Source organism: Acanthaster planci, linkage group LG14, assembly GCF_054643075.1.
Source record: "Acanthaster planci isolate LZ-2023a linkage group LG14, COTS_SCS, whole genome shotgun sequence".
Taxonomy (NCBI): Eukaryota; Metazoa; Echinodermata; class Asteroidea; order Valvatida; family Acanthasteridae; genus Acanthaster; species Acanthaster planci.
The window spans coordinates 13,476,679-13,503,708 of NC_141790.1; the positions used below are offsets into that span (position 1 = coordinate 13,476,679).

A 27,030-nucleotide genomic window follows, 5' to 3' on the forward strand; every position below is an offset into this window, starting at 1 on the left:
TTTATTGCGGAAATTACCCTGACCTAGTTTGGCTAATATTACTTCCAAACAGTAAACAACATTTCATACCAGGAAAACACATCTATTACAATGTGTACTGCAAAATCCTAATAATAAAATCATGTTATAATTTTAATGACCACAGAGCATATTTTAACATATTGGAATCAGGCAAAATATTACGAAAAAGAACTCAACAAGCTGTCTGAACCCAAATGCGCGTGTATATGTACATATATCATCTGTCCAAACAAAAGTCAAAAATTCAGCTGTCAATCTGTGGTCACACATCTCTCATTTTGCTCCATTACATATATAAATGTACGTCACTGCCATACACGTCCAAGTTGTTGCAAAAACTCAATCACTCAATACCAAGACACATAAGCCCATGGTATATGCTCTATATTAGGCAACAACAAATGGGAAATGTGCATTCATGCAGGTAAGTCAATAGATTTCACCGGTACTGTTCATATTTTTGGCCTCTGTGGCCTTTTAATAATTCAATTATTGCAGCAAGACCCACACAAACATTTCTGCATTCACACGTACTGCTATCATGGCTGTACCAGTACGTGGACACTGTATATGTACAGTATGTAAATGTTTATGTACGAGCATTTCAAGCTCTTTATTGGGTAAACATGCACTAGTGCTTTTATACTAATGGAGTGAATAATTACAAGCATGTAAACGAAATTTGGACCTTCAATGACTGAGACTTTGAGGCATCATTATTTACTGGAGGTATTAAACAACCATTGTGCCCCCAAAAAATGAAAAGATGATCAGATGGTTTCCACAGGAAGTGTCGGTACAATTCTTCTACTGATATTTCAACTTCTTATTAATCCACAGTCTTTGTCAATTTGCTGTCAAGACCACACGGATTTTCAAATTACAACTGATTTAATGATACTTACTGGCACATGTAGTGCGATGACCGAATCGTCTAGCATTTGGACTTTGAGTGGAACGAGTTTACCCCCCTTACGCACCGACGCTCGAGCCGTGCTGTCTCTCATCAGGGATGGGTGCTCAGAGGTCCTGTCTGCCGTGCTGTAGGAATGAGTCGGGGTACCAGTCGGTGTGTAGTTGTAGCCATAGGGGAATGAGGCTTCTCGGTCATTAAGCTGGTCTTGACTACTGCCTGCATAGGTGTGGTTACCGCCAGACACCTGTGACAAGGCAGCCATTGAGTCATTGCCACTGCCATACTGGGGGCCCTCGGCCATGACGTGGGTATTCATGCTTTAGATGGTTGGGTCAGCGTTGCAGGGCGTACATGCACGAATCCAATGGGGGTTATTCGAGGTCAAAGTCCAGCATGTGGCATCATTTGTTTATGCACCAGCAGCTCAGTCCTTCCTAGAAAAATACAAGCAATTAGTAATTTTGAATAGACTTCACTGGTATGGTTCAATTTTTTTCTAGTTACTGTATGTAAATGAAATTTTATGCACAACCTTTCACATTCAAGGAAAAAATACAAGTACTGTACATGCACAATTAAAACTTACACATTTCTGCGCACACTGTGTTACTGCTTCATAACAAAGCCCAGTAAGGCTTCTCAAACGGAAAAGTTTTAAAAGACACTTTACAATACATGTAGATGTCTGGACCAAGCCCGTCTGTGTTTAGATATTCAGCCTTCGGTATATTATTTGCCCAGCACTGTTACAACATAAACATGCACTTTGTTCCATTATTATTGAGTTTCTTTTGTTCACCCACTATACAAACTAACCAACGGAAGAAAGGATTTCTAGGGAATACAAGCACTTGGGCATAAGCATACACCAGAGACTTGCACAAATCCCTGACACTGATTTAGTTTCTAGGCCGTAATCGTAGCTTGTTATTGTGGTATTACTTGTATCAATGCCATTTGAGGCAGGATGTGGTGCAAAGAATACTGTGGAAACTGCCCTCATTTGCACAAATAACTTTATTGCTGTACGATACTTTGATAAGGGAATGAGAACCTGTCATGCCTGCTTGCCACCCTGACCCCGTGGATGTTGTTCACTTACCATGCTTACTACATGTATTATGAACACCGTGTAATCCGTAGATTTTATGCAAAATAAAATACATGTATAAGATCTTTGATTTACGTGTTGAAAATGCCACGCTGTTTTTCTCGATTTTTCACAAAGCAGTTGACTCAAATATGAAACAAGTCAGTGGAATGTAAGTTGCAGGGGAATATTATATACAGCCAATCAGCCAATCTTGTGAATTTACGACAAGACAATGGTGTTCACTACCTTTAATGCAATGCCTAATTTATAGTAAGAATGGAAGCTACAGGTAATTCAGGACAAAGAAAGCTTTTCTTTTTTTAACAGCTACAATAAATTTAAGATATTTATTATATTTAAGAGATACATGTACATGTACCACTCCATCCATTTCTTCAAGTGGTTCCTGCAAACATAAGACATACATGTTGTAGCATTGTTGGCAAGCTTTACAAAATTCCCCCCCAAAATACATGTACATGTAAAAACAATAATGCCCGAGAACTACTTACATGTACAGGTGGTCTACTGTGCGTGAGTGCTAAAATTGTATGTAAGGTGTATGCCAACTTAAAGACACCAGCACACGATCCGAAGGAGAATTATCAGATTAGTTTTGATAAAAATTTAAAAATCCCACCCGGTCTTTACTTAGGATAATAGTCAATTTTTTGCAAAAGCCAGAACTGCTGCATACAATGTACACTGCAAGCAACAGATGGTGTGGGTGATTTCAGAGCAGTGACCCAATCCATTGTCTTCAACTGATTGTTACCCTGAGTACAAAGGCCAATGGAGGGATTACAGATTCAATGGAGATGACCAGGTCTGTACATGTACAGGCATGTACATGTACATTGTACAGTACATGTAGGAAACCAAATACTGTGCACATTGAGTACAGTTGCAGGTTGAAATTGTGAAGGTGACCTTTGCAGATTTCACAAGCAGTGGAATCTCAGAGGTTTGGAGATTCATCTGAGGTACATACTGTACATGTACATGTACATAGCCAAAACAGGCACTTTGAAAAGATTTAACACAGATACAATGAAATAAATATCAATATGACAAAACATCAATTTGTATATGCACATGTACATGACTGGGCACATGTGATTTGATGTTATTTTTTTTAAAAATTGTTTGGGACCATCTACCCCACAGTCCAAGAAATCATTTCCAGACCATGCACATTTATTTTTACACATGTTAATGAATGAAACAGCTCATTACAATGTGTACTATTGGCTACATGTACATGTACTATGAGCTACATGTACACTAACAAAAGACTTTCCTTTTTTTAACTGACTCATCAAACAAATCCATGAGACACATCTACTGAAGTTTATCCAACTTTGCACGGAGAAGAATCCTTTCCCATCTACACAGAGATGTCAAAAGGACCAACGCCACAAATCACAACAGTCACTAATTGTTCCAAGCATCATTTTCATGTTTTTTAAGTACTTGCAATTTGAAAGACGTACACTAAAATATCGACAATACAAAAATGATTGATTGATATTAAAAGTTGAAACTTATGAACAGCTGAACACTTTTGTCAATCCAGTTCGTAAGTGTGATGTCATTCATTTTAAACCCTGCCAACTGCACATGCACTGCATATAGACCAAAATGCACTGATCGCCATTTACATGGAACCATGGCACTGGAAGTTAACACGCAACTTCAGGGATCGTCCAATTGCATCCTGCAAATCGTGGCGCATCCACCTTTGTTGTGACGAAGTCACTTACGAACTGGATAAAGAAGAGTCATCTTGGGTAGCAAACAAGTATCATCTTGGTTGAAACCTTGACGATAAAGGGAATGATTCCCTCTACCTAGACTACAAATAAATGGTTTCTGGATAAACACAGCGGGGTGGTGCTTCCTCCAAGGCTCCAAGGAGAGTCATTATGAGTCATGTATATATTCTTGGTATTCCTGGACAAGTTGGGACAACCTAAGATCACACTGCTCTTTGCTGAGATCGCCCACACATCCCAGCACTATGCATGTGCTATATATGTACCGGCTACGGTACATGATGCACCATACATGTACATGTACATCTACAGCCTTACGGCCTTTTCCATCTAGACCATAGCCTTCACGGATACTGCCCACACACTGTGCTCTAGGATGATTTTGGACACCAGCTGTCACAGAATTATTGGTGCACAAACTGTTTAGGCCTGAGCTATAGAAGATTTCAGCTTCATGTACCGGTAACTGTACACATCCAAAGGCTAACTTTTACAATAATCCATATCAATTAGCTCAGTAACTGTTCTCACAATAGCACAGGGTAAAGGAATCATTCTCTTTTATCCAAGATAAGTATCTAAGGCTTAGATATAGGCCATGCTACTGCTGTGCCAAACTCAAATAATCCAATTTTTTGTTCGGCAGGGCAATAGCACGACATTGAGTGCAATTTGGCTAAGCATATTGAATTTGGCACAGCAAGCCCTATAGCTTGACAAGGTATACTGCGCTATCATCGTTCCAAATGGCAGTGACACAATGCTGCTCTGTATAAGTTTGACAGTTAGCACAACTGCCACACTATTGCCACACTCATTTGAATTATGTTTCACACGGCAGTAGTACAGCGTCTAGTCTTGGCCTTAGAACCTGACAAATGACAACAATGCTCTTCTTCCCTTCTGATCAGAACTAAAAATTCATGTACATGTACAGTAGTACAAACATGACAAATCCCAGTAAAAGAATAGTTTTGCCGAGAGGAGACCTTTTCTAAATTTTAGATGGGTAGATTTTTTAAAATCTTTTGCTGACACTATTTTACATCTAGAGTAAAGGAGCTTTCAATCATATAAGTTAATACCATTTTTCCAATTTGCATTTGTCCAGTTTTTGTTAGAAATAAAAAGTAAACATTTAACCAGAAAAAAAATACAAAATGAGGATGGGAAATGCTGGTGCATCAGTCTGGCCTAAGAGGATTTTTTCTTTAGTCCATTTTTTAATCCTATGATGTACTTTCTACAGAAGTGGTTTAGAAGGGCCTAGATTAAAGTCACCTAACGTCCATGATGGTATAGTCTCCAGGTCCCTTATTTTACCGTGACCTGGATATGGACAGCCATGTACATGTATGTAGGCCTACTGTATATCATACATGTACTGTGAAAACCATCTGACTGACAGTGAAGTAACAGGAGACCTGGCGACTATACGGTCATGACGGTCACAGACATTAGCAATTTTTATAACAATAATGTAAGCAACTGCAACACAGACATGTTTTATTCATGCCCGTTAGTTCAAGTTCTTTGGTAATCGGGAAATAGCGAACACAAGGTTAACATGGCATGCATGGCATGACATCATCCCCTACCCACAGAACTGTGGGGTCCGACATGTCCGACGTCCTACTCCTCTCCCAGGAACCCCACAGAAAAAGAGCCTTTTTCCCATAGACTATGCATGACGTTAACAGGGCATGAACAGCAATTCCATTCGAGTTATGAACCCATAGAAATATTGCTTCATTTACCCCAAAATAAATAAATAAATTAATTAATAATGAGAGTCCTGTGATTGGTCAGTGTGACCCCCAGCACGCTGCAGCCACCTGCCATTTCAACCAGCACGGCTAAGAATTGCACATACACGTAGGGAAAGTGGCTGTAGCCAATGTCTAGTGTATTGATCACAGCCATAGTCAACCATTTGGTCGTGGCTCGTCTTCGCAAGTCCGCATGTGAACCGCATGACTCTCAGACACTGATCAGGAAATATTTGCACCTTTTTTTTGTAAAAAGGCATGGTTTTGGCCCTTTCCTTTCTTGGTACTCAAAACAATGGTACGTTGGGACTGTTAGCTATCTTACATAAAAATTGGGGGGAAATGAAGCAACATTTCTACGGGTGCACAACTCGAATGGAATCGCTGTTCATGCCCTGCTAAAGATCATGCATAGCCTATGGCAAAAAAGGCTCTTTTTCTGTGGGGTTCGTGGGAGAGGAGCGGACGTCGGACCACACAGTTCTCGGGGTAATCATCCCCATGATGAAACAGAAATAGCTCAAGTGTCGGAAATCCAAGCCTACCAATTCCATTACGCAGTAACATTTGTTTTACACTGTGGGCCATGCAAAACTGCTCAACGGTGCCCTCGCACAAAACATCTCTCAATCTCCAAAAGGTACATATAAATTATAACAATGGTCAATGTATTATTATGTAACAACTAACACTCAACACTTACCACTTCAAAATCTTGCTGGAAAATGATTTTATGATTTGATAATAATGTCCGAACTGGCAAATTTTTACCTCAAATCCATCGCACAAAGTTCTCACCCCGATCGGATTCACACGTACAAAATATACGTATCGCGGTGGTACGCCCAAATCGAGCCCAATATCATTTGTGGTACAAGGCAACTCGAGTTACAAAGAAGCCCCATTAGGCGTCATCAAGCCCAAAAAGATTTACGTGCCTGGCTTGTCAATTAAACTGAGCCAGTAGCGTCTTTGTGCTTACTCCCCTAATTGTCTCTTTTTAACCAATCGAACTACACATTTGCGAGACTTGAACAAAATTGTATTCAAAATAATGTACAAAAAGATATTTTAGAATTCTAGGGTTTTATGAATTTTGTGCACATTTTATTCATTTATAGTTTAATTTTTTAAATCTTACTTGCAAAAAATATAGAGTATCCAAACTTAAAGCAGCGATTTTCGCAACAAGATAACAGTATGGTGCCGCCAGTTGAAGAAGTTTGAACTGGATTAATAATACAGAGTTCTAGGAGCCATACAAAATTTTTGCAGCGCAGCCGGTCTCAGGGATCTGCATCCGAATCTCTTGTCTAGAGCTGGGTCTAGGTCTTCAATCATTGTAAATGCACGTGGAGACGCGTAGATAATTGACCTAGCCGTAGCTCAGGAAGCCCCTTTTCGGACACGGCCTAAATCAGCCTTTTTTTAGGCTTGTCGATGCAGGTGAGACATTGTTTTCACATCGTTTGCGTGCGTGGTGAAGTTTCGCAGTTCCGTTCATCAAAACATATTAAATTTATTTTGAGATCAGAATCTGTGGCGGCAGTATATGCAGCAGTAAAATTGAGTCATGACCTTCGATCGTCAGAAGTTTTCAGTCATAATGTTGCAGTAGGTCCTAACCCGAACATGCTTAAAAAAATAAACCTTTTCGACGTTCGCAATGCATTATGGGTGTCCCCTCCTCCATGGGGTTTCGAGTCAACTCGGACCCAAACCAACTCGGACCCACGACCAACTCGGACCCATGTCAAGTCGGCCCCAATACTAACCCGGACCCACGACCAACTCGGACCCACAACCAACTCGGACCCAATACTAACTCGGACCCACGACCAACTCGGACCCACCCTGAGTCAACTCGGACCCAACCCAGGAGCGTGATTAACTTGTTGAAAATTTTTATTTTGTCCACTTTTACGTTTTAGCATTTGGTAATGACACTTTTGCACTGCATGCTGCCAAGCTGTAACGTCCTCTCTACACGTTATGCAGGGAGACAGTGGCACAGGCTTCCCAGAATCTCTCCGTTTTCCAGATCCAGATCACTAGCAGAAATCGAATGAACTTTCACCAAACAGCCCCCAAAGTTTTTGTTGCAATGAAAAGCCACAGATAGGCCCTTCAGATGTACATAAGAGATGCTGCATACGTACAACAGATACTGCAGATATACATCAATGTCACGAACATTGACCTTTAACAGTGTCTAATGGTGTTATCCCCCACCTCACTTTCCAATTTTTTTTGGCCTGGCAAGTCTTACACCTCCACCTTGCCCCATTCCCTCCCCCACCCCCAATACCGGCAAGATTTAGGTAGATGGAGGAATTCATCCATACAGGCCTTAACTGACTGTCCAAACAACGCAAATAGGTTGGTAATTTCGAACAACACAAATCAAATCATTTTAAAATAAAAATGTGGATTATTTCCTATTGGCTTAAACTTGGAGACGGTTTTGAAGCGTCGTATGTCTTCCCGCGAGCTCATTCAAGTTATTAATATTTCGTGATCCCACGGTTTCTTATTTTCTACAATAAGACGTGCCATAATCACGAGGGATCATAAAATTATTTATATAAATCCCGAATTTGGGATTGATAGTTTCCGGTTCAGAGTATTTCTTTCACAAAAAGCCCCACAATGCGGGTCTATTTTGGATAGAGGCAGGCGGCTACATTCATATGAGCGCATAGTTTTACTACTATTAGGGGGGTATCTTCGGAAAAAGGCGAATACAAAAGTTCATAAAATTGAAACGAAAAGTGATCGATCTGTCCATAATCTTGAATTTCCAACGAAAAAATGAAGGCCAACCTCTTCGCGAGGTTCAAGAGTCAGCGCTATTTCGGTCTACGGGTGCGTATTTGGTGTAATGCAACCATAAGACTCAGTGGGTCCGAGTTGACTCAAGGTGGGTCCGAGTTGGCGTGGGTCCGAGTTGGTTGTGGGTCCGAGATGGTCGTGGGTCCGAGTTAGTATTGGGTCCGAGTTGGCGTGGGTCCGAGTTGGTCCTGGGTCCAAGTTGGCATGGGTCCGAGTTGGAATGGGTCCGAGTTGGTTTGGGTCCGAGTTGACCTGATCCCCTCCATGGAATGACAAACAAGCAATGCATTTTAACCCAATGGGGGAAGTGAACCAGACAAAAATCAAGTTACAGTTTTCTACTAAATATTTTTTATGTATCTGCTCATTAACTCACGGATGCATGCGTATTATCAGATTATACAAGAAACATTTTCAAATATGTTTTCAAATATTTGTAAGAACAAATCACCCTTGGGCCTAAGTAATCGCCTTTTTAAGGGCACCAGTCACTCTACAGGCTGAAAATGAACATGACTGGTCAAAGCGGAATGAATGAGCTGCAAGTCGTGATTTAAATTTTAATTTTTAAATTAAATTTATTAAGATGATATATGACGATAAAAGTGGAGTCAGGATGCAACAGATTAGCCTAATAATTGAGAAGTTGAGAGGGGGAAGAACTGACTGATACTTGGAACTTTTTCTTAACCAAGGGCTGAATGGAAATGTATACCCCACGTCATGCACGTACAATTCCTTTGCAGAAAGAGAGTTATTTACAGTGCCATATATTGGCACAGCTCAGGGGCGGATCCAAGATTTTCCCAAACTGCAAAAGGGAGGTGTAACATGTAACAATTTTAGGCTCACTGCCATAAGCAGAATTAATTTTTATGCCTTTGTCACATTTATCAGGACTGGGTCCCCTCTTTTTTTTCTCCCCCACCCGCCCTCTTTTTCTTCTCTTTTTATTTGTTTTTTTTTTAGGGGGGGGAAACCGCCCCTGCGGCTTGACACCCAGTGCAAGAAACCTACCCAGAACGGTGGGGTTTGACATCCACCGGCCTCTCTCACTGAGTTGCGGATGTCAAATCCCACAATTCTGGGGTTACACAGACCCTGTATACTGGTCCAAAAAGTTGTGTTTTCAACGTGAAGTATACCTCCATTTTCCCTGCTAAATTTTGACTTCAGGTCATTGTTGCTTTCAGATGGATAACAGGTGATTGTATGGAAAAATAAGTGGTGTCCGTGTATGGAATTCTTTCTGCCTTTGCAAAGTGGGGGCACTGGCTCCTTTTTCAGTTCAGATGTGAGTGATAGTTCTTGATTTTGGCATACGTTTGTAATGATTGTTCCAGTTTGTTGGAAAAGGATGTAAGCCTAGAACAAAATAATTTCTGTTAACCCTTACATGGAGTCCGTCGCATACACATACATGTAGTTCTAAAGGTATGTAACATTACACTATTAGATGAACCCTATAGTTCTAGAGATATGTAACATAACATTATTAAAAAGTCACAATCCCCCAATAGTTGAAGGATAAGGGTTAAGGATGCGGTATAGTTGAATCATCAGGCTGAGAAAATAGATGGGAGTTTTCCAAATTGCAGAAGTTAGTCCTTTGTGTTCTCTTTCCATGTACAACTGCAAGACTGTAGACCAACATGGATATTTTGAAGCCACCCATCATCCGTATAGATGGAAGATGCTATCGACAGAATCCAGTACAAAAGCCAGCGGAGTGTGCGGAGCCAGAAGATGATGACATGGAGGGGTACGGTGATGAGTATGATGGTACGTGAAAAACTAGTGATGTTAGAAACGTGTGGGATGATAAATGACAGTTATGATGCATTGATGATTTCATTGAATTTGATATTGATTTTGATGATGACGATGCAAGGACTGATAATGATCAATCCTGATAACAATGTCAGTGGTACTCTTTGCAATACATCTACTGTGTGTGATTACTTGAAACCTTTTTGTATAGAGCACCGGATGGAGGAATGCTGTGACCTTGACATCAGAAAAACAGACAAAGGCTACAGCTTAACGATGGAAGTACCCAATGGCTTCTTTGGGCTCATAATTGGGAGGCAAGGAGAGACAAGAAAGAGGATTGAACAAGAGACAAAGACCCGAATTCTCATCCCTAACAAGGCTCAGAAGGAGGAGGACGAGATTGGTACATGTAACACTTCTGTTAATTGTTGGCAGTGATCTTGCAACACCTTATTTCAACATGGGAAAGCTTTTCCATAACAGTTGTCTGCAAATATAGGAACAAATTAGGAAAACAGTACTTTCTTGTTGAGCATTTACCTAGTTCCCCCAAAAGAATGAAGTCGCCCGTAAAAATTGAACATTATGACTTGTGAGTTTCTACTGAAAACAAGAGGGGAGCAAAACATACGCACCTTCTTGCACTAGTCTTCCCCGAAATAATGGAATGAAAGATTATTGCCAAGTTCACAAAGTTCTTGTGACCCTAAGCATACAAATAGATTCAGAAAGAGGGACTGAATGTGACAATAATAATAATAAAGCATTTATAAGGCGCACTATATCTGCAAAGCATTCAGAGGCGCCGGTCTAGGTGGAAAAATGAAAAACTCAATTGTGCATTCATAGTGAAAAAGCTTGTGAGAAGAGGAATGTTTTGAGATGATGCTGAAATTGCTTGATGTCATGTTCTTGTCTTAGATGATCCGGGAGTGAGTTCCATAAATAAATGCTGAAGAAATTATATTTTACAACTTCACGTAAATAACACCATACTAGATGAATTTATTCCGGAAACTTGGTCATTTCTATCTCTCAGTCATTCATGGAGAACAACGACCAGGTATCATCTCAGCAAAGACGAGAATTGATGTGATTGTCTCATCAGCAAGACAAAAGACGGCATTCACTCACTTGATGACATTACCGTTTAACAGTCAACCTCTACAGGATCGATTCCAAGAATTCAAAGAAGATGTCCTGAGAAACAGCAGGGGTGTAAGCATTCAGACAATTGGGAGATTTTACGAGTACCACCACAGAGTGAAATTATGATTAGGCATTTTTTGTGTTTTTCCAAACAAAAGCAGATAATTCTTGACACTTGATAAAGAGGAAAATAAAACCTGATAAAAAGAACAAGCTAATTCATAATCACCGAGCACTTCCTGTTCCCAATTTTCACACTCTGACTTTAGTGCCTATGTAGCTTCATTTTTTTTACAGACATTGAAATGTTTAGTAATAAAGTCATCAACTTGACCTGTAATTACTTTTTTCTTACAGCTTCTAGACAAATGGTAAATTTTCCTAATTCCAAGATTTAAGAGTTTAATATTAAAACACCCGTTTTGGTTTTGCTTAGGATGAGAGCCTAGATGAAAGCTTGTTCCAGAAACCAGCCAAGCTGCATCTTACTGTGGGCACAATGGTTCTCATGTCCAAGAAGGAAGTGGTGAGCAGCTCGTCATACCTTCCACTTGTGTCTGAAATGGGCTTCCAGGGCTATGGCTACAGCTATTGTCTTCACGTCTCTGCATATTTTTAATGGGGCAAAGACAAAGGCCTAGCCCTAGGCACAGATTCAGAAACAGCCGTAGTATGGAAATGGCAGATAGTGCAGTCCATCTCACCAAGAGAAATTAGCAAACCAAGTTTGCGACTAGTTACCAGACAAACATTTTTACCCTGAAACCTGCCTGTGTTTGGTTTATTCTTGTTTTGTTCCTCAATCGATATCAATTCTTTCCTTGTTTGTTTGCTAGGCCCAGGCTCAAGAACTACTGGAAAAATGCAAAGAGGAAATCATCCAGTATGAATTTTTCCATTTTTCTTTGGTATGGTTCTCAATTCCTCAGACATAAATGGTCATTTCATTAAGTTGAACAATTGCTTTAAATTTCAAGTGATGTTTCTTCTTTCATCTCAGACCACTACTGAAAGATTCCTTTCTGTTAGTGAAGTTGGAAGGATTAGAATACATGAATGATGACCCAGGCAAAGTTGATGTTCTCTATGGCAAGGCAATCATGAAAGATGGATCCAACAAGTAAGCCTAACTCTATTGGATTTTCTTTTTGCTCACTTTGTTCGATCAGACGCTACTGCATGTATTTCTACACAACCTGAGAAATGAGAGTGATGGGTACCAGTCGACAGCGGTTCTTGTTTGGGGGGATGATCCTTGATCAGGGGTTAAGCTCCCTTCCCCTATCCCAACTAACCCCCAACTAAATATCGTTGCACAGTAAAAGACTTTGGCATTATTTAGAGATGAGGTCGGGGGTTCGAATCCAGCTGGTGGCAAAGTTGTTGCGACCTTGGACAAGTCACTTTACTCTCATGTGCCTCTCTCCACCCAGGAGTAAATGGGTACCTGTGAGGGCAGATTTGGTTGTGTTAGCTGTGTGCGCCTGATAGGGCAGCATCAGTTAGTATATTCCCCAGAGAGCTGAGATTGTTTCAGGAATGTTCAGTTGTTGTGAGCCCAATGTGCAGGGATAATGATAATACAGTGCCTTGAGCATTATTGCTGATGGATATGTGCGCTATATAAGAGTCAGCTATTATTAATCAGCTCTCAAGAATATGACCTTGTTTGTAACAAACACAGACTACAAGTCATCTGTGACAGCCTGATGAACCGCTTTGTCTCAGCCGGTCTGATGCAGCAGGACTATGACAGGGTCAAAATCCACATCACTCTCATCAACACGCTCTTCAGGAGGGAACCGGATGCAGAAGATGGTTCGAAAAGAACGAAAGGCAGGAGAGACGGCAGAGCTGAGAAAGTTAGGGAGGCGTTTAATGCCAAGAGGATACTAAAGGTGAGATCATTGTGATATCTTGTCTCTTCGTAGAGATGCACCAAACTTGTGCAGAAACTGTCAGTTCAGGGCAGTGCACGATGGGCTTTCAATAGTGTGTAGACAATTCATTTGATGAAAATATGAGCTGGCTAAGTATAATTCAGTCCTGAGGATGACCAGAGCACACTGGTCAAGACATGGTGTACACACTCACCAATTCTTACCAGAACCATACCTCTTCCTTAAGAGATCTGTCCCCATGGTGTTACTGCAAGCCCTCTCTTTCGTCTATCTCCACCAAGCAAAGCTTTATGTCTTTCAGAGACACATAAAGTTTCCAAATGCTTTTAAAAATAAGGAAACATTGTCCTAGCTATCCTTGGTAGAGTGGGTAGTTATTTCACAAATGTTTGTTTATCCTAAGTATCGCGAACAATAACTGTCATATTCAAGACTGCAGGTTCTTCCTTCCGCCTTAAAAGCATGCTGGTTATGCAAAACAAACCTCTTGTCCAGTCTAATCCATGTTGGTCATTTTGTGTTTCAGAATTTTGGAGAGTACTTCTTTGGTGACTGCCTGATCAGTTCCATTCACATATCACAACGTGGTTCCTATGGTAAGGATGGTTACTACCTGCCTGTTGCATCTGTACCATTGCCATGACAACTGCATCATAGGATTTAGCAGATGAGTATTTAAGACTTTGTCACTACAAGAACTTGCCCTACATCCTCAGCCAAGATGAAACGAGCGTACAAGCAGTTAGGATGCGGGACAGCTAAACAAAGTGCAGACTTTGCCGCCTTTGAAGGATTTGTGCTGAGGGCTGGTGTAGCCTACTCACTGAAGTGAGAACTTTCTACCCATTGACTCTTCTAGTAAATTATATTGCGAAGAAGATTTAACAGTACCAATGAGTCTGGTTTCCTCAGACTTTGCTGATGTCGTTCATCTCTCCTTGACAATTTTCCATCACCCTCAACATGGACATAAATTCTAATGTGCAATTCCTCAAACTTGCAGAGCAGCACGCTTGACTTTATTTCAGCAAAGGAAAGACAACATGAACATGCAATGTGCATGCCATCCGATTAAACAGTGTAGAAAACTCCTGCACTGAGACAAGTCTCAATCACATTCTTGCATGATACTTACCGAGTATATATCTTATTCTACTGGAATAAACACTAGTTTTACAATAAAGATTTGTATAAACTATATCGCTGGAATGGACTGAGTAGTTGTTAAGTTACTTAAGCAAACATGACATGGATGAGCTATTTTAAACATTTAACCATTTTATGGTTGAGTAACTTGGTGACACTAAAACAAAGAACTGGTAACTTGGCAAAACACAAATTTAAACAAAAAACACTCTGACATCAATTGCAATTCAAAAAAATTATCCAGTAAGATTACATAAGCTGCAAAAGACGGCAAGAAAGTAACTATTTCAGGCCAAAATTCCTAAAATAAGCTGCAAACGTCACAGTGGTGAAAAACAAACTATGTTTCATACAATGCGGCTGGATTTTTAAACATATTTGACCAGAAAGATAAGTAGCAAGAGTGCCACGACTTAATTCCACTCAAAATTCAGAGAAGTGTTCTATCAATAGTAATTACTCTTTAAATAGCTACTTCAACTGTCTTACCTACTTCTAAGAAGGCTTCAAAAAGGAAATATTTAGAGCACATTACACCTCGGTTGATAAAAACCAAAATCACTCAAATCAAACCGCTGATTACAGGTTGTACAACAACGCAAAGTTAACAAGCAAGGTTCATGTGTCTACTGCAATTAAACTGTTCAAAAATGATGATTACTCCTTAGTCATTAAAATGACTCAGTAGCTTCTCAAGCAGTATGATTCAAAAAGCAAAACTTTCTCTCTTGCATACAAAGCTGAATTACAAAATCTGAGATTCTGAGTAACAACAGCATACATTAGTTTATGGAAACAGGAAACTTGAGTTAACACCTACCCTTATACCTGTTTCAATGTCTGGATCTTCAATGCTAGCATCCTCTGAATACATATACACAACCAACTACAAAATGGAATGCTACAATATCTCTTTCTCTTCAAGCTCACTATTTCAAAATAAAGTTCTTGATTAAAATATTTTGCAGGCTTCCTCTTGTTCAAGTTTATCTACTTTCTTACAGTAATCCATAAGACATTCAACCATTTGGTCAACATGATACTGGAAAGTTAGCATTATTAAAAAACATCACTTTTTCACCAGGTACTGTTTACATTTGGAGGATGTGACATTTGATTTCCCACCTTGGAGGGTCAAACGGTAAGAGTTCTACATACGGACATCACTAACTTTTCCTGTAGCAGTAAATCAGCCAATGGAAGGTATTAAAACAGCCTAGAAAGACTGATTTAGCAGGAATTAAGTACTGAAACATTTGCACTTGGAAATACTTAGAATTTTTCAGACCAGTCACATAGGGTTTGTGCAAAGGGTGCGAAGTGATGTTGGTGTATGGAACTCTTTCCAAAATAAAAGTGAGGGAAACTTGGGATAGTGGATGATGTGAGCAAAAGAACGGGGGGAAGATGGAGTAAAAAGAAATTCCAGTCCAACCTCACATTATACATTCTCTTTGGATAATTCAAGATTGTTATGTCTTGTGTCTTAAATACCACAATATATCCGACAGTTGACCATCGTATTACACATTGTTTTGATTTTATATCCCATAATGCCCAGGCTATTCTCAGTCTGGACTGCAAAGGTGCATAATGGGATATATTTAAACAAATTAGTTCTCATAAGAATGACCAACATACCTCCAGGAATAAACTGTATAATTTTTGTGAGCGCATTTTTTTACACTTTGTTCAACGTTGACAAAGCTATACACTGTGTGGATTGTGTAACACGTTTTTCAGATACCTTGTACCAACACGACCAATGTAACTCTTGAAAACTAAATCTGTCAAATTGATAGTACTGTGAAAAAAACCGAATACAAGTCAGGTTCAATAAGTTACAAACAAATCTTGGACACTAAATTTACAATCTAAACATAAGAACAAAACTTCGTCCTATTCTGCGATTATTAGAATGGAATGAGTCTGGATTTGTTGGTCCTTTTCAGAAATGACAGGTGTTGACCTTTGTTCCTCTGAACTCTCACCTTAACAGATGATGCAGCGAGGCCACTCGGCATTGACAGGTTCCTCTGTAAAAAGGAGGGAATCGAGAAAAATGAGAAAGAAAAAAAATGATTGTTGTGAGGTACATGAGGTGGAGAAAAAGCCTTGAAAAAAGAAAACAATTTTCTACCGTTTTTGTACTTGGTCCATTTTGGGGGGGGGAGGTAATAAACTGATGATTTCCAACTCAGAAAGTCTTACCAGGAGGAGCAGGTGGCGGGAAATGCACCTGTATGTCACCCATTTCCATCTTGATGGACACTCCTGACACACTGGTGATGGTAGAGTCTGTTTCCTCATCATCAACTCGAGATGCTCTCATTTTTTTCTCTCGCTTCTTGGAGAATTCTGGCTGGGTTGCTTTTGCACCAGCTACAGACAGATGAACAGTGACAAAATGTAGTTCAAAGATTGGAGATAAATATCTGGGCCGGTCATTTCCCGAATCACATAATTACTAATTGCAAAGCACTTAACTGGACAAGATTTGTTGAGATGAGAGGATTATGGCAGTGATACATAATTTAATTACAATAAGTCAAAATGGCTGCAAGAGGAATCCACGGTCCAAAAAATTATCAAACTTGCCAACCATTCAATTAAGGGGCTCTTACAGAAAACAAAAATAGAAGAAAAATAGCAGAGGAACTAGATTCTGTGCATCATTTATAGAGCTTAGGTCTTGTTACAAAGAGATGATACATCTGTGAAAATAAAGTTACTCCACCTGTCAATATACTTACTCCCTTGCATAGGCAAGCCATCAGTCCTGTCAACAGGAGAACCAGAGCTGTGGGAATCTGTGCTGGAGTTAGCCCTTCGCTTCCTTTTCGGAATGGATTCAGAGGCTGAACAGGTGAAACAAACAGAGCAAAGTTCAATAGGAAAACCACCTGTGAGACAATTGTTCTGCCAAACTTCAAAAATATTTCCTAGTGTACTAAACAGTGAAATATTTCAAACTTCATCTTCAGCTCTTGCACGCATAGATTTCTCCCTTCACAGCTGCTCCGCTGTGTGCACTGTAACCCATACTGAGATTTAATACTTAGAACTAGGGGATAAATTCAAAGTACATGTAAATTTCTTACATGATGAGGTGCTGGACTCTGTCTCGCTATTTTCAGGGGCGTCTAGCTTTGGCTTGTGCTGATTGGATTTCTTCTCTGCCTCCTACATTAACCAAACACAAAAATCCTGCAAACAGATGACTACACAAACTCATGGGCACCAAATACAGTAAACTCCCACTAAGTCAGCATCGCATAACTCGTCATATCGTCTAAGTCGGTCTTTTGACCAAAGTCCCGATCGTCTCTAATGCATTTCCACAGAAAATTTCATTTCCAAGTCAGCATTCACGTAAGTCGTCATAATTTCTGGAGTTCGAGAGTGCCAACTTAGTGGGAGTTTACTGTGCATACACTGGCTTGCTTTTGAGCAAGACACTTCCACACATCAAAGTATTAAACAGAATTCAGTTCCATCATTTGTCATATAATAATCAATGATGGCAGCAATTTCTTCCCATAACTTCCAATGAAATTTTAATTTTCAACGAGTATATATTTATGAACACTTTTCATTTGCTTGATGTTAACCAATTCTGAGCAAAAAGCAATTCACTTCTGACCCCCTTCTCAGAGTATACAGGCTAGAGAATTGAATCAGTCTACACATCAAAAACAGGGCATTTCCTTTTATCACAACATAATTTTGATCAAACTATCATTATGCAATAGCTGCTGAAGTCAAACTTCATTTTTATTTCAAAGAAGCAATCGTCTGACCCGAAAGCGTTTCTTATAGAGAGACAATGCTGCATCTTTGCCAAGGGTTGTCATCAAGAACTCAATCTTGTTCTTCAACCTGGTCCAATCGATACTTTTATCCATCCCTTTCCTCCACAACTCTTCCTCCATCCTCAAGGCCTCGTCTAGGTACTTGCGGGCTTCCTTGTAGTTACGGTTGGTCAGATTAAGTGATCCCACAAAGTAGATGCTCCGTGCTGTGGCAGGGTGGGTCCCGAGGATTCGCTTACGACCCTCCATGGCCTTCTTAGCGATGGGAATTGCATCATCGTACCTGTTCGGGTTGGGGACAGAACGTGTCATCAAAGTTACTTCCCTACTCAGGTCATAGTCACCACTGTTAACCATCGGTTCTTCTCATAACCACACACTCATAAAAGAGATATTTTCTTCTACATCATGCAACCGTAAGCCTAACCTACTTAGCACTTCCACCATGCATAGCTTCAAGTCTTATCTGAAATACAATTAGGTTTCCCTGTTTCAAACCAATCCCAAGGTTTACCTTTCCATCTCGTAGTAGCTCATAGCAATGTTCTTGAGGGTAGTACAGGTCTTGTCTGTTCCTTCCATTCCCAGCAGTCTCTCCTCCTTCAAGGCTTGTTGGTAGTATTCCACAGCTTTGTCATACTGCTCCATGTCATGCAAGCAAGTCCCTGCACATGATACCCACACAAACAATACTGACTATAACAGAGGGTCCTGGATTTACATTCCCCCCCCAAATTTGAGACGTTTTTCCTTGTTTTTCATGTGATATCAGAAAGCACAAACTTTGTAGTATTTATGCAATAAAGTCCATGAATTGCAAATACTAGTCTAAGCATGTCATGCTGGCTATTCCATAACTTCATGTAGGTTTATTAATCTGAGTTCCAATAATGCATTGTTTGGCACCTTTTAGCCATTAGAGTTTGTTGTAGTAAGTTTGCAATCCCTTCCTAAAAACCAAATTAACAATTATGACAAAAGTCATCTATTGATTATTAAAGTTGTATGATGACAATAGCTTAACCATGGAGTTTGTTCCCTTACCTAAGTTCATGAGGAACGTTGGGGACTCAAGGTGCAGCCTGTCAGGCCCGGTCGTTTTCTTGCAGATGTCCAGAGCTTTCCTGTAGCAATCCATTGCCTTCTCCTTCTCGCTCTTAATAAACGCTGGAGCCAAGCTAGGGTCAATCAATGCTTTGTCCTGAAATGCTGATCCTAGGGAGTTGTAGGCCCTCGCTGTCAGCAAGTGGTCCCCCAGGTACCGCTTACGGATGTCTACCGCCTTCTGGATCTGTGGTAAGGCCTCCTTCCAGTTACGGTTGTTCAGGTGGACATCGCCTTGGAAGTGATAGCAGGTGGCCAGGCTAAGCTGAACGCTGATTGGCTGCTTCTCCTTGTCAAGTTTCGTGAGTTCATCCTCAGCTTCTTTGAGCATGGGAAGGAGATCATCTGCCTTGTACCCAAGTTGGCTCAACTGGTACACCTACAGTTGGTTTAGAAGTGAACAGATGTGATTAACAATAATTCTCCAGGTGAAGGCTTCGGATGACTTCCAGATGTATTTTGCCTTGTTGTGCAGAGTTCAGTCACTGACTCCACCAGCGAGAAAGTAAGCACTCAAAACATATAAACAGAAAAAACTTACAATTTGAGTGCAACATAAATATCAGATTTTGTTCTGTTAAAGAAACATGTCTTAATGATGCTGTTTAAATATAAACATCTATATCATAACGGAGCAGGGAAATGATCCTACCTCATAGCATTTACTTTCTGCATACACTTGCATTTGACCACATTTCTTTGCCGACTCAGCACGCTCCCGGTAGAACTTGATACGGCCATCGGTGAAGAGAAGCATCTCAACAACAATGTACATCCAGAAGATTGTGTCTGGGTTGTGATACTCTTTGGACACCTTGATGATGTTCAGAGCCTATGACAGATGAAAATGAAACTTCTGAAGTCACCCATTGAGGTAAGTAACATTTATAGCAGTGATTGAAGCACATCTAGAGGCTGGTATGGAATACTGTGTAAGGTTGTATCTCTATACCTTAAGATAGTTGGCGGCATCATCCTGGAGACGAGCAAGGGCGACCACCGCCTTGACTTGGAGCATCTTAGCAATCTTCTTCATCCGTTTACCAAAGTAGTCAACGAATTGCACTTCAGCAGCTTTGAAGATTTGCTGCAAATCACCCTCTGATTCATGAGCCATCTCCTCCACAAAGGACCTGAGGAGTAGATGCAAGGAGTAACGGACGTTGCCCTCTTTCTTAGATCTTTCACCATCGTCTTGCTTGCTCTCCAGGAGGCTGCGATACTTCAAGGCCTGCAGGTCCAGCTGTAGTTCCATCTGATTCTTGCGCGGGTAGCCCAGAATCACTCGGGCTACCTCTACGGTGAAGGAGCCTGGGATGACAGCTAGCTTGACCAGGTTGCGTCGATGGACTTCTGGCAAAGACTCAATTGACGTCTTCAAACAGGGGCCAATCTGGTCACTCAGTGCCAACCCAAGATGGCTCAGAGCTCGGGTGATGCGAGAGGCTTGCTCCCCCGATCCTGATGACAAGTAACGGATCAGATCCTTGGGTTGGACCGTCTGATCTTGGAGGCGACTAGCAACCACCTTGAGAGCCAGGGGTATTTTGCCACATAAATTAGCCAACTCTTCTGCTTCCTTGTCATCTATGACACAGCAAAAATTGGAAACAAAAATCTGACAAATAGAAAAAAAAATAATTCTTAAGTGTATCTTTCCTTTGTTCTTACTTTATTCCGAAATTCACTGCCAAGGTTGTGACGTAGTTATCTGGTCTTTTTTCCCACTGAAACCACATACAGTAGATTCATTACGGACCACATTCAATGGTTATAAGCAGGAATACTCTTGAGGAATTCTGTTTAAAAAGCCAAGAGCAGAAGGATTTTTTGTTTGCATGTGACACAGTTTCAGGAAATGGGAAAATAAAACTGATTAGTTAAAACTCATTGTTTGGTGACAGACATACAGACCTACATGTACCAAATCGGAAAACAGAAATCAACCCTCTGAGAATGTCTGGAGGGGATTTAGCTTCATTATTTTTTCGGAAAAGTAAAAACCTCACAATCATTCCCAAAAAGGAAAAATTGTGGGCTTGAAGAAATTCATAGAGGAGGAGGTCAAACAGCGTTCATAGAATGTTGCAATTGATAGTACATGAAATCTCACCCAGTGTAGCTTTGCCAGCATGGTACTTCATCATCTCTACGGCACTCTCCATGGCCAATTCATTATCTCCCTCCAGTTTCCAGTAGTCAAAGGATTGCCTCTTGATCCCGATGCTTTCCATGCCATAGCGGGAAGTAATTAACAGCTTTAGCCTCTTGTTGGGTAAGTTGGTGATGTTTTCCAGCATCTCCACAAAGGCTTCGTAGGTTGGATTAGGACAGGCAGCCGACCCTGGGTCAAGGGGATGGTCAGTGCTGTCAAGGACCAACACAGCCCCACCTGAAATGTAAAACACATAAATCTTTACTTCAATTATACACTTCACAATGAAGTGACTCATCCATAAAGCACTCAATATGAGGTACTATGTATTAATTTGTAGCCCTATATTCAAGCAATTTTATGCCATGTCAAGTTGCCTACAAAAATTTTCCTTGGAGATATGAATCATTCTAAAATAAGAAGGCTAAAGCTTCATTTTCTTGGGTCAAATAATATACCGGTACACAAACTTTATAAGGATTTATCCATACATACATATCCAAACATCTATACATGCTCTTGGCTAAACTCAAGGTCCTGTAATATGGCATGGAATGACCCACAACTTTTAAACTAATGGTACAAGCCTTTGCAAATTATGTTACTTACCATGTTGTACAGCATCGTAGGATCTCAAACAGTTGTACATGGCCTGGGGTTCATAATCTCGACACTCCATTCCAAATGCATGCATGATGGCAAAAAAGATGGCTTCAATCGTCTCTAATTCCCGCAGATCCACAAAGATCATTTTGTGGAACTGACGCATACGGAAGCAAGCCTCTTTGGCCAGCCTCGTCTTCCCAGTTCCCGACATACCACTGATGCAGAACAAATGGATGTGGTCATGGGTTTCGTCATCCAGGATGCTCACGATCTCGTCTAGGATGTCAGCATGGCCAAAGTAGGGTCCATCGACCGAGGATGCCTTCAGCAGTAGCTTCCTGGAGACCACTTGTCGCTCTCGCTCATACTCATCCAAGGTTTCTAGGATGTCATACCGTTCCAATCTTGTCAGACACATCCGAAGAACATCTGTGTCTCCCTCATGGATCAAATTTCCCCTCTCTAGAGCCTCCAGTAGTTTCAGTCCATCGTTTTGGATTGAGTCGTAGTCAGCAGGGCCCAGCTGATCACGGAGCAACATCTTGGCCTTGTGAACATCTTCTCCAACAAGCATGTCTGACATCCAGACCAAGAGCCAACGGAAGCGACCACGCATGAGATCTCTGTCATCCATGCCAATGCTTTCATTGCAGACGTACTTTCAGGTAAAGACACCTGCAACAAAACAGCTAAGAATAACACTCTTGACAAAAACGACCATTCTCTTTAACCCTGGACATCATCCTTGTCCATATCCCACCTGACCAGTCACCAGTGACCAGTGAATGTAACAGCAGGTGTTGTTTCCCAACTGCATTATGGTAATATATCTATCGCACACATACATGTAAATTAAGCCAATTTTTTGCTGTGACAGTCACAGACCGTCACAAATTCCTTTCACTTGATTTACCAGACTGTGCACAGACACATACATGTACGGATCATTTGACAGATTTTGACCGACTTCGTCAAGAATGCATCATTGCATAGGAGGGGGTCTTTTGGTCACGTCAGACAAGCTATCTTGGTTATTCAAATACAAAATGTGACAAGGTGTATGTCATGCATCAGCACACATGTCAGAATTAGGCTTTGTTTACACTGCATTTTGACAATACTACAGACTAGGCATGTCAGTCTAGGGATTAGCCCATGATAATGGCCAATAATTGAATACACACAATATCCAGAGGTGTAGTCCAGTAGTGAGCAACACTCTTGACCTGCTAATGTACGTCCATACTGTTTTTTATTCCTCATACGTGTACGTAAATGTACATCAACAAATGCATTGCATTGTACAGTTTAATGTTTTCCTTCCTCCATGTTGGTACTAAGCCTACTGTCTGATTCTACGTATCACTACACTAGCGCGACCATGGTGCGACATGATGATGATCATATCATGCGTGCACCCTGCACGAAGCATCAAAATACACTATTCCCGGCATTGCACCAAGGAAATTCAAAGCACCTTTTTGAGTCTGCAATCGTCCTACCATTACATGTACCTCGATCAGCGGCGGCGAAAATGAAACCCGTCATCATCAGTCTTGTTCCCTATTTCTTTCAGCACTACAGTCACGGACGCATGCATGATCTGTACGCTAGTCAGACGTCCCTTGTTTTTTTAATACTTCTCATTAGCCTAAGGGTGGGGCAAAGCTGTGTCTCATTCACCTTATTATCGTGTTTAAAGAATAATATTTTTCTCTACTCCTTCTTTTCTTCCTTTTTTTTTCTTCTGGAAAAAGATGGATATTTATGTATGAATTATTACAGTTTTCTTGATAAGAACTAGTGAAGTGTATTTCCAAATTCTGGCACAACCTGGGGGGCGCAAAGGTGGCTATGCCCCCAAAAGGACCCCTCCTTTTTTTTAAATTGAAAAAGAAAAGCAAATTTTTGGTCTGTGTCATTTCTTTTCCATTAGAAAGCGTGTAAAAAGCATCAAAATGTAGCTCGCCCCTAATCTCAGAAAACCCATAAAATTCATTGTTATTGCGCCCCCCCCAAAGGTTTCCCCTCCCCGAAAATTTGGCTTTGGATCCGTCCTTTGCAGTGTTGGTATCCGGTTCGTAGGTGACTTCGCCACAAAGGCAGACGCGCCACGATACCAATTTGCTCTGAAATTGCGCGTTAACTTCCGGTTCCATGGTTCCAGCAGCGATTTATGCCTGTATAACTTTTCTATGTGCAGACGGAGCGCTGCCCGTATGCAGTGGGCGTGGTTTAAACTGAAGTGACGTCACACTTACGAACCGGATTCAACTTGTTTACACATTTGCAGTTCGTTTCCATCACTCCTTATTACCAAATCGGCCAGGCTTAAGAAATCGAGTCACATACACAACTTACTTCTGGCCAATCAGAGATCTCCCTTATTTTTATACGAGACTACGTCACACACTGTTTGGCCGACATGCTACAAAGTAGGGCCTTCGTTGTAGTTCAACAAATAAGTCATTTGCCAAGTTCGCAGAAAGAAAACTATTAAATGATATCTTGTTCTTAAGTAACAACCTTAATTTGTTGGTAAATGCTTTCCACTGTTAAAATTAAGACAGGGAATGGACTTACGTCTTATTAGCGGAGAAATACACATTGAGCACTTGCTACCAGTGCAGTACAGTGCGCAACCGTTTTGTAAAGGTGGGGGATTTTTCACCGCCATGTCATTCCGCGGCTTAATGTTACAAAGAACAGACAATTAGCTGTCGCTCTCAAAATTTTGCGCGCCTTCTCATTAGTGTAAACGTTGGCAAGGATGTCATAGCATTTAATTCGGCAAATCTGTGACCCTTGCCTACAATATCACCTTCAGACCTCCTGAACTCGACTACAACAACAAATTGTGCAAATTTTGCTCATGCATGGAATCGTCGGCACCTAGACACCCAAGTTAAGTGTGCTTGGAACGTTGATTTTGGACAGGAAAAGCAGGATGGGCCTAGCCTTCATGTTTATCGACTATTTTTATCCAGTGCATGAAACAGACTGGGAGTCAGCATTTTTGTGGACATTTTGTCGACAGAGAACTTGGAATCTATGAACTGAACCGTTGAACGTTTTGTAGCCAACAGAACTGTGTGGACTTGGACTCTTTCTTAAGTTTAAACTTTAATTGAATTGGAAAGTCTTCAAGACTTTAAACTTTTTACTTAAACCTTTGGTGACCTGATTTTGTCGAATGATCTGAATGGCGATTTGGAGGAAAGCCTACTCATGCAGTTTCAAGATCGTCGTTGGTAAGTCCGGAATTATACAAAACTTGGCTGCTCGAGGTGAGTGAATGTTTTCCTGCACCATTTGTCTCATACTGAACAAGGTTTTTATATACCTTTTCTCTCCTACAGAACCTTTTAGTTTCCATTTCCATAATGAAGGCTGTTAAAGTATCGTTTGCTGCATTTAATCATCATTTTTCTTCAGTGTACAAACGTAAGATTGGCAAGTCAAATCTCTTGACATTAACCAACAAAACTTGTCGTTGTGTTTGTGCATTTTCACGAGAGTAGGGAAATAATGTCGCCTATTGCGGACATTTTACGTTACTTATCCATTCCTGTAAGCCCTTGATTTGCTCAGTCTCCTAGTGGTCGTCGAAAACAATAAGTTTTCGGTGGGCTATTTTGCCGCCATTTTTAATCACAAAAGTCGTTTGACGATTTGATGCATTGCGTGCCATGTCCGCTGACGACTTCAACGAAGCCATTTTGAGTGTGGAGTGGTGCATGCTAACCGCACGTGGACTACACGTGGCCTGCACTTAGGCGTGGTTTCAGAAATTCGGTCTGCTTATTGGTTAAAAGTCTGAAAGGCCGTGGTATGCGGCCAGGTGTGCCAGTTGGGCCAAAATAGAAATTCCTGTTAGGGCTTTTAGGGGCTTTCTCAGAAGTTGAAGTTCGCAACGTTTTGTTTAGTTACGGAAGGACCTCCTTGGAAAGTAATAAGTACATTTTTAATTTGTATTTGGCTTATGATTGTATTAAAACTCTAAATGCCGTATGGTGAGGATCAATTATTTGGAAAGAGAGAGGGAACAACAGTTATATAACTGACACTGAAACTTAAATGTATAAATGAGGATTAATCAATGCCTTTGGCCTTAGGGTGCTATTCCAATGGATTATTTCTGGGGCCAGTGGCGTCCCATTCTTAAAAAGTGTTTTCAAAGCGCTGGAATAATGATCAACTGGCATCCTCGCACAATTGACTTTGAGATATAATGTACCAAAAAGAATTTTAGAAATATAAATCAAAACAAAATTTCTGACTGAATCCTAATTTGGGGAGGACATATATTGCCGAAATTCAATCTAATAAATGTACTTCAACAAATTTCTATTTTAATGAAAAGACGAACAGGTTTCATTTGTAATAGTTAATATATCCTTTAATTTAAAAAGAACGAGGTTCATAAGTGATAGGTTAAAATAACTTATGAATGTATAACTTTAATGCATTCCGACTTCTTCAATTTTAGGAATAAGTCAGGGGTATAGGTGGCGCACACGTTACAGGCGAACCGCACATGACAGCGAGAAACTGCGTATTCGAATGCAATGCGACTGTGCGAGGAGGATGAGTGAGAGTGTATTTACATAATTTTGATAACTTTATTCAACAATCTTTCTGTATCAAATATTTTAACATTAACTCTGCTCCGGAAAACCAAAAGTAATATATATTATTGTTGCCAATGACGCGATTAACCGGTATGTTATAACCGATAAGATAACACTAAGCTCGGTATCGTCTCGATGACGGTAACTTTTAATCGGCTAAATCATGCAGCCTTATGTTACATAGAATGTATGAAACAATGATTACTGACATTAACAAACGGTTAACAACAGCGGTTTAGATCTACCAATGATGCGATAGAGCTCAGAGGGTGCCTGGGGTGTTGAGATTTTGCAGCATATTTTAGCTATGTTTGAAGTATTCAAGATGGCGTTATGCATGTACAATG

At 40.6% G+C, this 27,030-nt stretch overlaps 3 protein-coding genes across 7 annotated transcripts in view; 1 reads left to right on the plus strand and 2 right to left on the minus strand.

Annotated features, from left to right (window-relative positions):
* Positions 1 to 6,495, minus strand: part of LOC110981641 (uncharacterized) — a 51,696-nt gene extending 45,201 nt beyond the window's left edge. Inside the window, exons 1-2 of the mRNA XM_022239365.2 lie at positions 6,278 to 6,495; positions 927 to 1,371 (exon numbers count right to left, since the gene is read on the minus strand). Of these exons, the coding sequence (XP_022095057.2) occupies positions 927 to 1,253 (327 nt within the window). The 5' untranslated portion in view covers positions 1,254 to 1,371; positions 6,278 to 6,495. The remainder of the gene's footprint in view (positions 1 to 926; positions 1,372 to 6,277) is intronic.
* Positions 6,496 to 6,855: 360 nt separating this feature from the next.
* On the plus strand, positions 6,856 to 14,438 carry ascc1 (activating signal cointegrator 1 complex subunit 1). 3 transcript variants are annotated; one of them, XM_087145985.1, is made up of 9 exons: positions 6,856 to 7,020; positions 10,046 to 10,188; positions 10,388 to 10,582; positions 11,219 to 11,397; positions 11,765 to 11,854; positions 12,165 to 12,211; positions 12,329 to 12,448; positions 13,013 to 13,226; positions 13,756 to 14,438. In XM_087145985.1, the coding sequence occupies exons 2-9, from the start codon at positions 10,059 to 10,061 to the stop codon at positions 13,870 to 13,872; spliced, it is 1,092 nt and encodes a 363-aa protein (XP_087002111.1). In that variant the 5' UTR covers positions 6,856 to 7,020; positions 10,046 to 10,058; the 3' UTR covers positions 13,873 to 14,438. The 3 variants fall into 3 exon arrangements, with proteins under 3 accessions (XP_087002111.1, XP_087002112.1, XP_087002110.1); XM_087145986.1 differs by lacking the exon at positions 6,856 to 7,020 and adding an exon at positions 7,029 to 7,188; XM_087145984.1 differs by lacking the exon at positions 6,856 to 7,020 and adding an exon at positions 9,424 to 9,700.
* On the minus strand, positions 14,227 to 23,689 carry LOC110981642 (uncharacterized). Of its 3 annotated transcripts, none has more exons than XM_022239369.2 (12): positions 23,567 to 23,689; positions 22,056 to 22,727; positions 21,405 to 21,683; positions 20,244 to 20,878; positions 19,944 to 20,123; positions 19,232 to 19,670; positions 18,702 to 18,852; positions 18,176 to 18,470; positions 17,477 to 17,558; positions 17,129 to 17,233; positions 16,587 to 16,757; positions 14,227 to 16,411 (listed from the first exon to the last, which is right to left on the minus strand). In XM_022239369.2, exons 2-12 carry the CDS (start codon positions 22,684 to 22,686, stop codon positions 16,368 to 16,370), a joined length of 3,012 nt encoding a protein of 1,003 aa, XP_022095061.2. In that variant the 5' UTR covers positions 22,687 to 22,727; positions 23,567 to 23,689; the 3' UTR covers positions 14,227 to 16,367. The 3 variants fall into 3 exon arrangements, with proteins under 3 accessions (XP_022095061.2, XP_022095060.2, XP_022095062.2); XM_022239368.2 differs by having other exon boundaries at positions 23,530 to 23,664; XM_022239370.2 differs by having other exon boundaries at positions 23,555 to 23,608.
* Positions 23,690 to 27,030: the final 3,341 nt, after the last annotated feature.